The sequence below is a fragment of the Vicugna pacos genome, chromosome 9, assembly GCF_048564905.1.
Source record: "Vicugna pacos chromosome 9, VicPac4, whole genome shotgun sequence".
Taxonomy (NCBI): Eukaryota; Metazoa; Chordata; class Mammalia; order Artiodactyla; family Camelidae; genus Vicugna; species Vicugna pacos.
In genome coordinates, this window is record NC_132995.1 from 2,842,358 (window position 1) to 2,854,658 (window position 12,301).

General features: G+C 53.5%; 1 protein-coding gene across 2 annotated transcripts; it reads left to right on the plus strand.

Moving 5' to 3' along the window:
- Window positions 1-1,101: 1,101 nt before the first annotated feature.
- On the plus strand, window positions 1,102-10,849 carry TNNT1 (troponin T1, slow skeletal type). Of its 2 annotated transcripts, XM_031682061.2 has the most exons (11): window positions 1,234-1,257; window positions 1,494-1,526; window positions 2,316-2,337; window positions 4,118-4,181; window positions 4,471-4,587; window positions 4,808-4,885; window positions 6,652-6,765; window positions 7,015-7,124; window positions 9,512-9,602; window positions 9,707-9,747; window positions 10,721-10,849. In XM_031682061.2, exons 5-11 carry the CDS (start codon window positions 4,489-4,491, stop codon window positions 10,764-10,766), a joined length of 579 nt encoding a protein of 192 aa, XP_031537921.2. In that variant the 5' UTR covers window positions 1,234-1,257; window positions 1,494-1,526; window positions 2,316-2,337; window positions 4,118-4,181; window positions 4,471-4,488; the 3' UTR covers window positions 10,767-10,849. The 2 variants fall into 2 exon arrangements, with proteins under 2 accessions (XP_015105088.2, XP_031537921.2); XM_015249602.3 differs by lacking the exon at window positions 1,494-1,526 and having other exon boundaries at window positions 1,102-1,257.
- The last annotated feature ends 1,452 nt before the right edge of the window (window positions 10,850-12,301 follow it).

Genomic DNA, 12,301 nt, shown 5'->3' on the forward strand with positions numbered 1-12,301 from the left:
CACACCCAGTGGTCCAGCCTTCCAGCCCCCTCCTCCCTCAGACCAGGGGTCAAGGCCCCCAGCCTCCTCCTCCCTCACACCCAGGGGTCCAGCCTTCCAGCCCCCTCCTCCCTCAGACCAGGGGTCAAGGCCCCCAGCCTCCTCCTCCCTCACACCCAGGGGTCCAGACCCCCAACCCCTCCTCCCTCAGACCCAGAGGACCAGGCCCCCAGCCTCCTCCTCCCTCACACCCAGGGGTCCAGCCTTCCAGCCCCCTCCTCCCTCAGACCAGGGGTCAAGGCCCCCAGCCTCCTCCTCCCTCACACCCAGGGGTCCAGACCCCCAACCCCTCCTCCCTCAGACCCAGAGGACCAGGCCCCCAGCCTTCTCCTCCCTCACACCCAGTGGTCCAGCCTTCCAGCCCCCTCCTCCCTCAGACCAGGGGTCAAGGCCCCCAGCCTCCTCCTCCCTCACACCCAGGGGTCCAGCCTTCCAGCCCCCTCCTCCCTCAGACCAGGGGTCAAGGCCCCCAGCCTCCTCCTCCCTCACACCCAGGGGTCTAGCCTTCCAGCCCCCTCCTCCCTCAGACCAGGGGTCACGGCCCCCAGCCTCCTCCTCCCTCAGACCCAGGGGTCCAGACCCCCAGCCCCTCCTCCCTCAGACCCAGGGGACCAGGCCCCCAGCCCCTCCTCCCTCAGACCCAGGCGCCCGGCCCCAGTCCCTCCTCCCTCAGACCCAGGCGTCCGGCCCCAGTCCCTCCTCCCTCTGGCCCCCACCTCATTCTGCCTGTTCTCTGCGGCGCATAGGTCGCACCAAGATGTCGGACGCCGAAGAGCAGGAATATGAAGAGTGAGTGATGCTGCCGGGAGGGCTGGGGGCTTGGAGCGGTGGAGACATGTCTCACCTCCAACGCGCCTAACTCTCCTCCTCCCTCTTTCCTTCCCACCCGGGTCTTCAGGGAGCAGCCTGAAGGTGAGTGGAGTGTGGGCTGGCCTTGGGGGGCCTGGGGACACCTTGGTGCATCTTAGCCCACCCGCCCGATGCCCACCGTCCCGGTCCGTACAGCCAACAGGAAGAGCTCACTGAGCGCACATGCAGCTGAGACCCAGGGGGGGTTCCCTGGCCCAGCTGACTCGAACCCAAGCCCGGGTCTCTGCCCACTCACCCACTCTGTTCCCCCATCTGAAGGCCCTGTCGCCCTCGGCCCCCTGGGTTCCTAACGCCTCCTCTTCTCTCCCCCACCCCTTCCAGAAGAGGAGGCTGCTGAGGAGGAGGAAGGTGAGGCCCTGGACTCCGCAGGTCTGGAGCTGGAGACGGGGCTGGGGGGCTGGGTGGGGTGGGAACGCTGGTCCAGGGTTCCTGCTGGGCGGAGGACGGGGCTCCCCACAGCCTCGGCCTCAGTTCCTTTAACAGCTTCTCCCTCTCTCCCCTCTCTCCCCCTCCTGCATCCGGGCGTGGCCGCTCCCCTCCCCTGGCTCCCCAAATCCCCGCTTCTCCTCCTGCCCCCTCCCCAGCCCCCGAGGAGCCGGAGCCGGCGGCAGAGCGAGGTAACCGCGGCTGCTTCGCTTCCTGAGAGCGATTTCGCGGGCCCTCGGGGCCCTGATCTCGACGTTGACTCCCTGCGCATCCCTGTAACCCGCCCCAGGCCCGGTCCTTTAAGCCCTGGAGAGCTCGCGCGCCCTCTGGTGGCCACGAAGGGAAATAGCCTCTCAGAGGCTTTAACCCGTTCCCTTCCTTCTTAAAGGGACCGACACCCAAGCCTTCTTCCCCAGACTGGAGGAATACTTATAGAAGGGTTGGATGTTTGCGGAGAGGCACCCCTCCCCCGTCTCATCTTCGCCTGTCTGTTATTTCTCTCCTCCATATACATTCAAAGCTTGGGGCCTGAGGTGCAGAAGGGTCTAGCAGTGGGAGTCTGGATTCTTGTGTTCCCAAGGGGGACGGGGCCCGGGACACAACTCCTGGGTCAGCGAGTGAAGAGAGGGATTGGGGCGTCCCTGCACTGCTAGGTCTTGATGGAGGAGGTCAGGAGCTCTGGATGCGGAGAAGGAAAGGCTAGGGGTTTGGACGCCTGGGTTCCCAGAGAAGTGGGAGGGGATCCCCACACCAGTTCTGAATGTATATCTGATGCGTGTGACCCTCTCCCTCCTTTATGGCCACCCTGACTTCCCTTATCCTCTTTTATCCCCTCACCTCACCCCTCCCCCAGAGCTGCAAGAGAAGGGGACTGGGCTTTGGGGACCAAGGCTTGGGTGGGGGCTGGTTTCTCTCATTTGAGTGTGTCATACCCACCCCCATGAACTCTTGCTAATTATCTCTTTGTATTCCTCTACCAGAAGAGGAGCGCCCCAAACCAAGGTGAGATCCTAGGGGAGTGGGGGCCTCAATCATGTCATCCTAAATATATCCCCCAGTTCCAGGGACAGGATGCAAAAAAGACAGAGAAGGAAAGTGGAGACATAGAAACAGGCAATAGGACAGTGATTCCTTCTTTCAGCAAACATTTCCAGAGAACTTCCCACTGTTTGGCGAGTCAGACCCTGGCTGCCCTGTTGGTGAAACAGAACCAGATACAGCAATGGTAGCACAGAGGAGGGCCCTAGGCAATCACGGAAGGCTTCCCAGGGGAGGTGATGCCTGAGTCCTGAGGGACAAGGTGTTTGTTAGCTGAAGGAGAGAGATTGTAGACCAGGAAGTGGTGTGGCACGCACAAAGTCTGGTGGTTGGGTCTAAGCCAGTCTTTCAGGGAACAGGTGCAGACACAGGTCATTCTGATGAGGAGGATCACAAACTGGACAGACCAGTGGAGGCTATGAGAGCTCATGGAGTGGGGAGAAGAGCCCCAGAGGAGGTGACATTGGGGCCAAAGCTTGGAGATGCAAGGAGGCAGCAATCCAAGCATGAGAGGCAGAAATTCTATGGACCTGGGTGGACAGCAGTGTGAATTTCACTGTGCCTGGGGGATGGGACCTTGGAAGCCAGGGCACTGAGGAGTCTTGAAAGGGTTTTGAACAGAGGAGGCAGAGGGTCAGACCCAGCTGAGAGAGCACATGAGTGCCTCGGCATCAAGGGAAGACCTCAGGGGGTGGAGAATATCAAGGGAGAGGCATGGCAGGCAGAGAGAAGAGCATATGCAAAGGCCCAGGGGCATGAAGGCACATGACATGGCCAGGGAAGCTTGAAATGTGGTGTGTGTCTGTGCGCGAAGAGAGAAGACCCTGGAGAAGTTGGCTGGGGCCAGATGGAGAACAGCTCTGAACGCCAGGCTGAGTTGACTGGACTTTGTCTTAAGGGTTAGATCTGGGTGTTAGAAAGGCCCTCTGGAGTCCTGAAGGAAGATGAACCAAAGGTGGACAGCTGGAGGCTGGGAGGCCAGGGAGGAGGCTGGCATGAAGGTTCAGGTGAGAGGGCAGATCAGCTCAGCTGCGGCACAGTGTGTCTGAAAGCAGAAAATGTCTGTTAACTTAAGTCCGGGGTTTAGGAGAGAGTCTGGGGTGGAGATAGAGTTGATGAATCCCCAGTAATGGATGATAGTCAATGTCATAAGAGTGAATGACATTAATCCCAAGAGTATCCTATGAATGAATCAAAGGGCAAAACTCTCATCAGGGGACAAGGAGACGGCGATGGGACAGCTGGAGATATAGGAAGAGAATCAGGAGAAGGTGCTGTGTCTTAGAAACCAAAGAGAGAGAAAATATGGGTATGGAAGTGCTCTGGGTAGGAAATCAAGGAGAGGGTAGGGGCTGACCCCCAGAGCAGCACAAATTGTATTTGTCCATTTGTCCAGTACAAATGCAATGCAAGCCACATATGTAACTCAAATTTCTTTTTTTGTTAGCCACATTTTAAAAAGTAAAACAAGACAGGTAAATTTAATCCTACTAGCATATTTTATTCAACTTTTTACAGCTGAAATCTCATAATTTCAACATTAATCAATATAAAACATTATTAGTGAAATAGTTTATATTCTTTTGTTCCAAACCACATCTACCCAATCCAGCGTGGGTATCTTACCGACAGCCCCTCTGATCTGGACTAGTCACATTCCAGGTCCTCAGAACCACGTGTCGCTGGTGCCACCCATCAAGGAGGTCAAACTACTCACAGTCTCTCTCCGCTTCTATCCACTCAGCCGTCCCGTGGTTCCTCCACTGATCCCGCCGAAGATCCCAGAAGGGGAACGTGTGGACTTCGATGTAAGTAACGAACATCCCATCCTAGGCAAATTAGGGTGCAAATTAAGAAGAGGCGCCCCCCCCCCCGTGGAATTGCGTCCTGAGAGCCCACTAGTGTCCGAACACGATGCTTTGCTGCCATCTTCTGGAAACATAGTGCACAGCAGCCGTCTGGCTCCCTAGCCAGTCAAGCCTACCGATTCTTGCTGGGAAGGGCTCCCCCTCCTGACGCTTCTCAGAGGTGCCGAGAGGTTGGCGCCTTCTGGGGCACCGCCTGGGAATGACAGGGCTCCCATCCTGCGTCCCTTAGGACATCCACCGGAAGCGCATGGAAAAAGATCTGCTGGAGCTGCAGACGCTCATCGACGTGCATTTTGAGCAGCGGAAGAAAGAGGAAGAGGAGCTCGTGGCGCTGAAAGAGCGCATTGTGAGTCGAGGGAGGTGGGGGTTCCTTGAATTCTGCCCCCTCTTTCCATCCTTTGGGTCTTGGGAGATACGGAGAGTGGTTCCTGTCCAGTACAGACTTGAAGCTGAAGCTTTTGGGAATGTACCCAAGTCCGTGTCCATCTCCACTCTTGACCTAGCCTGGGAAGGGATGTCGGGTAGGTGGAGGTCCCTGCACCCCCTCATTCTTCTCCCTCCCCCAGGAGCGCCGCAGGGCGGAGAGAGCTGAGCAACAGCGCTTCAGAACTGAGAAGGAACGCGAGCGTCAGGCCAAGTTGGCGGTGGGTGCCTCCTCCATCCTGGGAGCCCAAATGCTCCTTTTTCAGCCAGGCACTACCATTTTCCATTCATGACATTCTCTGTGATCCCAAGAAAGTTATCATGCTGTATTATTCAAAGATCTTTCTGTTGGAAGTGACAGAAACCCAAGCCCAAACTGGATTCAGCAGAAAGAGAATTTAATTGGCTTATAAAATGAAAAAGTCCAGCTTGCTTCAGGTATGGCTGGATCAAGGGACACAAATGATATCACAAAGATGCAGCTTTTCTCTTCCCATCTCTTAACTAATCTTTCTGTGGATACTGGGGTGACCAACTCATCCTGGTTTGCCTGGGACATTCCTGGTCTGAGCCCTGAAAATCCTGCATCCCATCAGTCTCAGGCAAACCAGATGGTTGGTCACCCTACTGGACACCCTTGTTCCTAGGCAGGGGTGGCAAATGGCCACCAACATCTCTGGCTTAACCCCCTCTTTCCTCTGTTTCCTGCACAACCCCTGGGATGTTTTCAGACTGTTGGCCGGTCCATTGTGGATTGACTCATCGGCTAGTTGGGGGACAGGGGCTAGATACTTCTGTTGCTTTAGGCCTTGGAAACATGACCTGAATTGGCATCTGGAATTGACTCACTCAAACCACTTGTAAGGAATAGGAATCAGGTGGTAGGGAAGGCAGAGTACTGGTCTCCCAATGATGTCCACGTTCTCACGTCCCGAGTCTATGAATGTGGGAACTTACATGGGGAAGGGGACTTTACAGATGTGATTAAGTCAAGGATCTTGAGACAGGATTATCCTAGATTTTCTGGGTGAGTCCAATGTCATCACAAGGGTCCTTATAAGAGGGAGGACCTTTGAAGATGGAGGAAGGGGCCATGAGCCAAGGGATGCAGGCAGCCCCCTAGAAGCTGGAAAAGACAGGGGAGGGAACCTGAACCTCCCCTAGAGCCTCTAGAAGGAACCGGCCCTGTTCACACTTGACTTAGCCCACTGAGGCCCACTTCAGACTTCTGACCTTCAGAATTTGGAGATGACAAACTTGCATTGCTTTAAGCCACTATTGGTTAAGCCAGAATTTGTTTGCAAGTTACAGCAGTGAGAGGAAGCTCGTTCAGCTGGGGCATGCTGGGCTAGCAAAGAACATCAGGCCCACCTCACGGGCCCTTCCAAGGGGGAGGGGGTTTGTCTGGCCAAGCCGCTATTTCTGGTGTATGCAATGCAGGGTTTCTGGACTGGTGGCGATGTCTCAGTGAAGGCATTCTAGAACCCCTTCCTCAGGCTCAAAGCCAAGAGCCTTTTTACTGCTCCAGGCACCCCCCCCACACACACACCAATTCCCATTACCAGTGACCCTCCTTGACCTTCTGAGGACATTCTTGTCTCATAAAACTAAAGGAGATTAAGTCCCGAGAGGGTATGTGTCTGTACTGAGGTTACACAGCAAAGGTCACCACTGGCCATTTCAGCCTGCAGGGATGAAGAAAAAAGCAAGCATCTCTCTCCCCGACTAGAACTTTTGCTGTTGAGGGGGTGGATGGCAAGACCCCGAGAGGAGGAATGACTTGCAGGGGGTCACTGGGCCAGGCCTGGAAGGGCCAGGAGGGGAGCACCTGCATCCTTGCCTGTTCTCATACCAACCTGGTCCCCCACGCTTGGGTCTGACTCAGTGCAGAACCCAGCGCTCCTCCCATATGCCCATCTCAGACCCCCTCCCCTCTCAGTCCAGGAGCCTGGGGGAGGCCCCGGGATTAACCCCTTTCTTCCCACAGGAGGAGAAGATGCGGAAGGAAGAGGAAGAGGCCAAGAAGCGGGCTGAGGATGACGCCAAAAAGAAGAAGGTTCTGTCCAACATGGGGGCCCACTTTGGGGGCTACCTGGTCAAGGTGAGTTCAACCTGCTGGGGCCTGAGGTCTAGGTTCCCAGGGAAGAGGTGACTGAGAGTCCAGGCTTCTGGTTCCTGAGGGAGGAGGGCTGGGAGCCTGGACCTCTGGGTCTGAGGGAGGAGGGGCTTGGGGTCTAGATCACTGGGGTCCTGAGGGAGATGGTATCGGGGAACATAGACCCCTGGGTCCTGATGGGGAGCCATCTGGAGGATCTACCCCCAGCTCAAGCTGTTCCCTTCCAACCCTCAGGCAGAACAGAAGCGGGGTAAGCGCCAGACAGGGCGTGAAATGAAACAGCGCATCCTGTCTGAACGTAAAAAGCCTCTTAACATCGACCACATGGGAGAGGACCAGCTCCGGTAGGTGGGGGGGGGCTGGGTGGGAGACAGGTAGATAAGGGGACCCAGCGGGCAGAGCCTGGTGGGTGGAAACCCTGATGCCTTGTGACTTTGGGCAAGAGTCTCTCCCTTTCTGATCCCTTAGCCTGCCCTGTGGAATGTTTCACTGATAGAGGACCCATGTGTTGTGGGCAACCATGTTGTCTTAAGGATGTCCCCTGGGAACTCCAAACGGGCCCCAAATTCCACTTGAATTACAGCCAGATCTCTTCCTGACGGGGCCCTATCTCACTCTCGGCACAGCCTGCGTCTCATGATAGCCGTAAAAGGCTGGGGAAGGTCTTTCCTTCAGGGGCCTCACCCGTGTCTTGAAATTCTCCGTCCTGGGCACAGCCCTTAAAGTTGGAAACGTGCACCACCCCAGAGGGGGCACAGTGATGGGGTTTGGAGCTCAAAATCTGAAACCCCTTGCTCAGTGCTGCCCGCCACCCCACCCCCAGCTGTGTGATCTTAGGCAATATGTTTAACTTCTCTGAGCCTTGCTTTCCTCATTGGTAAAATGGGGATATGGTAACAAAATCTACCTCAAAGAGGAGGGGCGAGGGTATAGCTCAGTGGTAGAGTGTATGGTTAGCATGCACCAAATCCTCGGTTCAGTCCCCATTCCCTCCATTACAATAAATAAATAAACTTAATTACCTCCCTCCCAAATAAAATTTAAAAAAATATATACACCTCACAGAGCTGTGAAATGTCAGTGAGATGATAATAGTAGTAGTCAGTTATCATCGTCATCTTTATCATCATGGTGGCAGCAGGTAGACATTAGTATTACCCTCATGTTAAAGGTGAGCAACTTGAGGCACAGAGAGGTTAAGTAACCTTCCCAGGGTTGCACAGCTTGCAGGTGGAAGAGTGGGGATTAGAACCCAGGCACTCTGCTGCCATCAGTGGTGCTCTTCCTCACTGTTTCATAAAGGGTTGTGATGGTAAATGTTTAACAAGTGGATCTCCATGGGCTGAAAGTCCACATTTTAGCATTTGCTCATGTCTGTGGTGTAGATACTCCCACTACACTGATTTCTTTTTCTTTCTTTCTTATTTTTCTCTGAGTGGAGAGAGGTAATCAGGTTTATTTATTTTTAATTTTTTTTTTAACGAAGGTGCTGGGGATTGAACACAGGACCTCATGTATGCTAGGCAGGAGTTCTACCACTGAGCTACACCCTACCTCCCCTCTCCCTGATGATTTCAAACTACCCGTGTGATGACCCTACACTTGGGGTCGGGAAAGGATGTGCTGAGTTGGCTCTCGGAAGTCTCCAGCCCTCCATGGGCTACGTACCCTCCCTCTTCAGTCATGTTATCCCAGTGTCTCACACTACATAACATGTCGCTAATGTTCTTTTTCCCTCCTTTTTTCTTCCCCACCACACGTCCACTCATAATTGGGGATCCACTCATACTTTTTGAGGAGCTCCAGTTACCTAAGTGTTACTTATTAGATAGTGGTCATAGGATGGTCTCTAAAATTTTTAAATAAAATACACCATGGAGGAGAGAGCATGTGAAAACAATTAGTTGCCAAAAGAAAACAAAGAATGTTGGTAAGAACAGAAAGAATAGTAACAACGAGCTTTACTGAATGTTTATAATTGCCAGGCACTTTATGCCTATTGTCTCATCCTGTAGCAGCTCAGTGCAGTAGATTTTTATCAGTTAAGAATAAATTTGGCCACTCCACCATTTTTTCGCCCAGTATTTCCATCTTCAAAAATCACCTCATGGTCCAGTGTAGCTGCTGGAGCTCCAGCCATCACATCCAAGCAGCAGAAAGAAATTGCAAGGGAATAGCCACAAAGGTTTACCTGGAAGCCCCACCCAATGGTATAGTTTCATCCCACTGGCCACCCCACCTGCAAGGGAGATTGGGAAGAGTGGTTTTTAAACTAAGCCTACCACAAAAAGTTCTCTGTCTAAAGAACAAAGAGAGAAGAGATACTGAGTGGGCAACCAGCCATCTCTTTTGCAGTTTTATTTGTCCACTTTTCTGGAGAGGAAAATGGGATCCTAGGAGGAGTCACTTGGCCGTAGTCACAAACCAGAGAATGACAGAGCTGGTACTGGAACCAAGTCTTTCTGACTCTGGGGCCTGGGCCCTAAACCATGCATCATTTTCCCTTAAGGAAACATGAACTCTCCATTTTAGATACGGAGGAAGTGGGGCAGAGATTTAAAAGCCTTTGCCACAATTCACTCTGAACATTGTGGCCTCAGCTGTTAACAAAATAGCACCCATCATGCCAAAGTCAGAGACTGGCTGTGTGGCTTTGAACCACTGCCTCAGCCTCTCTAGGCCCTGGGGTATGGCCTGGCTCCCTTGCATGACTGCCCCTCTCCTCTGCCAGGGAGAAGGCCCAGGAACTGTCAGACTGGATCCACCAGCTGGAGTCCGAGAAGTTTGACCTGATGGCCAAGTTGAAGCAGCAGAAATATGAGGTGAGACCCATCTCTGCTGGGCGCCCAGGCTAGACCCGGGATGGAGCAGGGCAGGGGCGGGAGGGGGCCGGCCTGTCCCTCAGCACCTTCTCCTGCCTCCGCAGATCAATGTGCTGTACAACCGCATCAGCCACGCGCAGAAGTTGTAAGTGCAAACAGGGCCCTGGCCCCACCCCCCTCCCTCTGACTCTCAGGGCCTCTCTTTCCTTCCCTCTAACTTCCCCCCACTTTGTGAGTTTCAGTCTCTCACCCTTTCTTGGAGGCCCTGCCTTTGTCCCTCTTTCTTAGGAAAAGTTCTCTCCATGCTCCAACTCTCTTGGGGTCTCAATCCTTGTTTTTTTTCTTTTCCTTTTTTGGGAGGGGGAGGTAACTAGGTTTATTTGTGTATTTATTTATTGATGCAGGTATTGGGGATTGAACCCAGGACCCCATGCATGCTAAGCACAAGCTCTACCCTACCCCCCATCCCTGTTTCTATGTCCCTCTAAATCACTGGTTCTTGGGGAGAGGGTGGTCTTGCCCCGCCCCCGCCCCAGGGGACACGGGGCAATGTCTGGAACGCATTTGGGGAGGGGGATGCTACTGGCACCTGGTGGGTGGAGCCCAGGGACACTGCTCAACACCTTACAAGGCACAGGACGGCCCCCACCGCAGAATGATGTGGCCCCAATGTCACCAGCGCTGAGGCTGAGAAGCCCAGCTGTCATCCTTTCTTCCTGTTCTTGCTGGGTCTCCCGGCTGCTCCCCATCCCTCCCTACCCCCCGTCTGATCTCTGTTCACCTTCTCTCATTTTCCATCCTCCTGTCTCTTTCACCCCAGCCTCCCGGTCCCCTCTGACGTGGTGCTCCCTCAGTCACCCATCCCTTCCTTCCTCAGCCCCTGTATCCATAAACATTTATCAGCACCCAAATGAACATCCTGAGCTCATGCACTGATGTCAACTTCCCCTGTGACGGTTAATCGCTCCACCCCAGTCAGTGAACCCAACGGGAAGGCACTTGCTGGCCTCTTCCCCTGGGGGGGACGGCGGGTATTTGGAGGGGATCGACTTCCTGAATTGAGGGCAGGGGCCCCTCTTAAGGGTCAGTCCTGTCTGATAACCCTCCTTCTCCTACAGCCGGAAGGGGGCCGGGAAGGGCCGCGTTGGAGGTCGCTGGAAGTGAGGCGGGGATGCTGGCCCACCCCGAGGCACCTGGGCACCCTTGGAGTGTGTGCCCCATCTGTGACTTGAAATAAATGCTACACTTTTAGACACCTGCTGAATTCTTTGATTGTTATTATTAACACGTGATTACCACTCGGGTAAATGCCGGGGCCAGGGACTCGTGATCTGATCGCCTGGCAAATCCTTAACAGCCGCGGTGATGATGTGAAAAGTTGGACCCTCACACACTGTGGTGGGAATGGAAAATGGTGCAGCCACTTTGGGAAACAGTCCCGTGGTTCCTTGAAAAGTTAAACATAGAGGGGGTGGGGGGATAGCTCAGTGGTAGAGCGTGTGCTTAGTATGCAGGAGGTCCTGGGCTCAATTCCCAGTACCTCCGTTAAAAAACAAAAACAAAAACACATGTTACATGTAGAGTTACCAGAGAACTCAGCAGTGCTGTTCCAAGAGAACAGAAAACCTATATCCACACAAAAACGTATGATTGTTGGCAGCAGAATTATTCACCATAGCCAAGAGGTGGAAACAACCGAAAGGTCCGTTAACCAATGCATGGATCCCAGGGACTATTATTGAGCCATGAAAAGAAGTGAGGTGTTGATACTGGCTACAACGCAGACAAATCTCAAAATCATTACGTGTGAAAGAAGCCAGACCACAGAAGACCACATCTTGTGGGATTCCATCGATACGAAATTCCCAGAAGGCAAATCCACCAAGGCAGGAAGTGAGTAGTGGTCTCCAGGAACTGGAGGAAGGGAGGAACAGGGGTGGGGGTGGTGGTGATGGCGGTGATGGCGGCTTAAGAAATGGTGTTTCTTTGTGAGGGGTGGTGAAGATGCTCTGGAATTCGGTAGTAGTCATGGCTGCACAGCCTTGTGACTAGATTTAAAAAAAACAAACCCACTGAATTGCACCCTTTGAAATGCTAGCTTTTTCAGGATGGGAATTACATCTGAATTTACAAACGTAAAACCCAGCCAAATAAAAACATTTGCAACGTTGTCTCTGGGAGGGTCGCTTTGTGACAAATTATTGCCCACCATTTGCTGGTGTGCCTCTGTGACTTTCAAAACAGAACTTTTAGTAATGAGCATGAAGGTCTGGCTCCTGGGCCTCAAATCCACCAATTACTGCTGTTTAGACAAAATATTTGAGTCAGAGTTGAGATGGGGCTGTTTTGTGAAGTCCGGGCATGGGTTCCTTCATTTGCGGCTACCATCCCCACGATGTTGCTGCCTTTGTCAGAGGGTAACTGCTGGGAACTGAAGGCTTGGATGTCTCCCCTGTCTCCTCCCCAAAAGCCATATGTTGAAGCTCCAGTGGATTGGTGTTTGGAGGTGGGGCCTTGGGGAGGTCATCAGGTTTAGTTGAGGGCTTGAGGGTGGGCCCCCCATGATGGAATTAGTGTCCTTATACGTAGATGAAGAGACCAGAGACCTCTCTCCATCATGTGAGGACACACCAGTAGGTGGCCATCTACAAGTCAGGAGGAAGGTTCTCACCAGAAAACCCTGAGAAGTAAATGGCCCT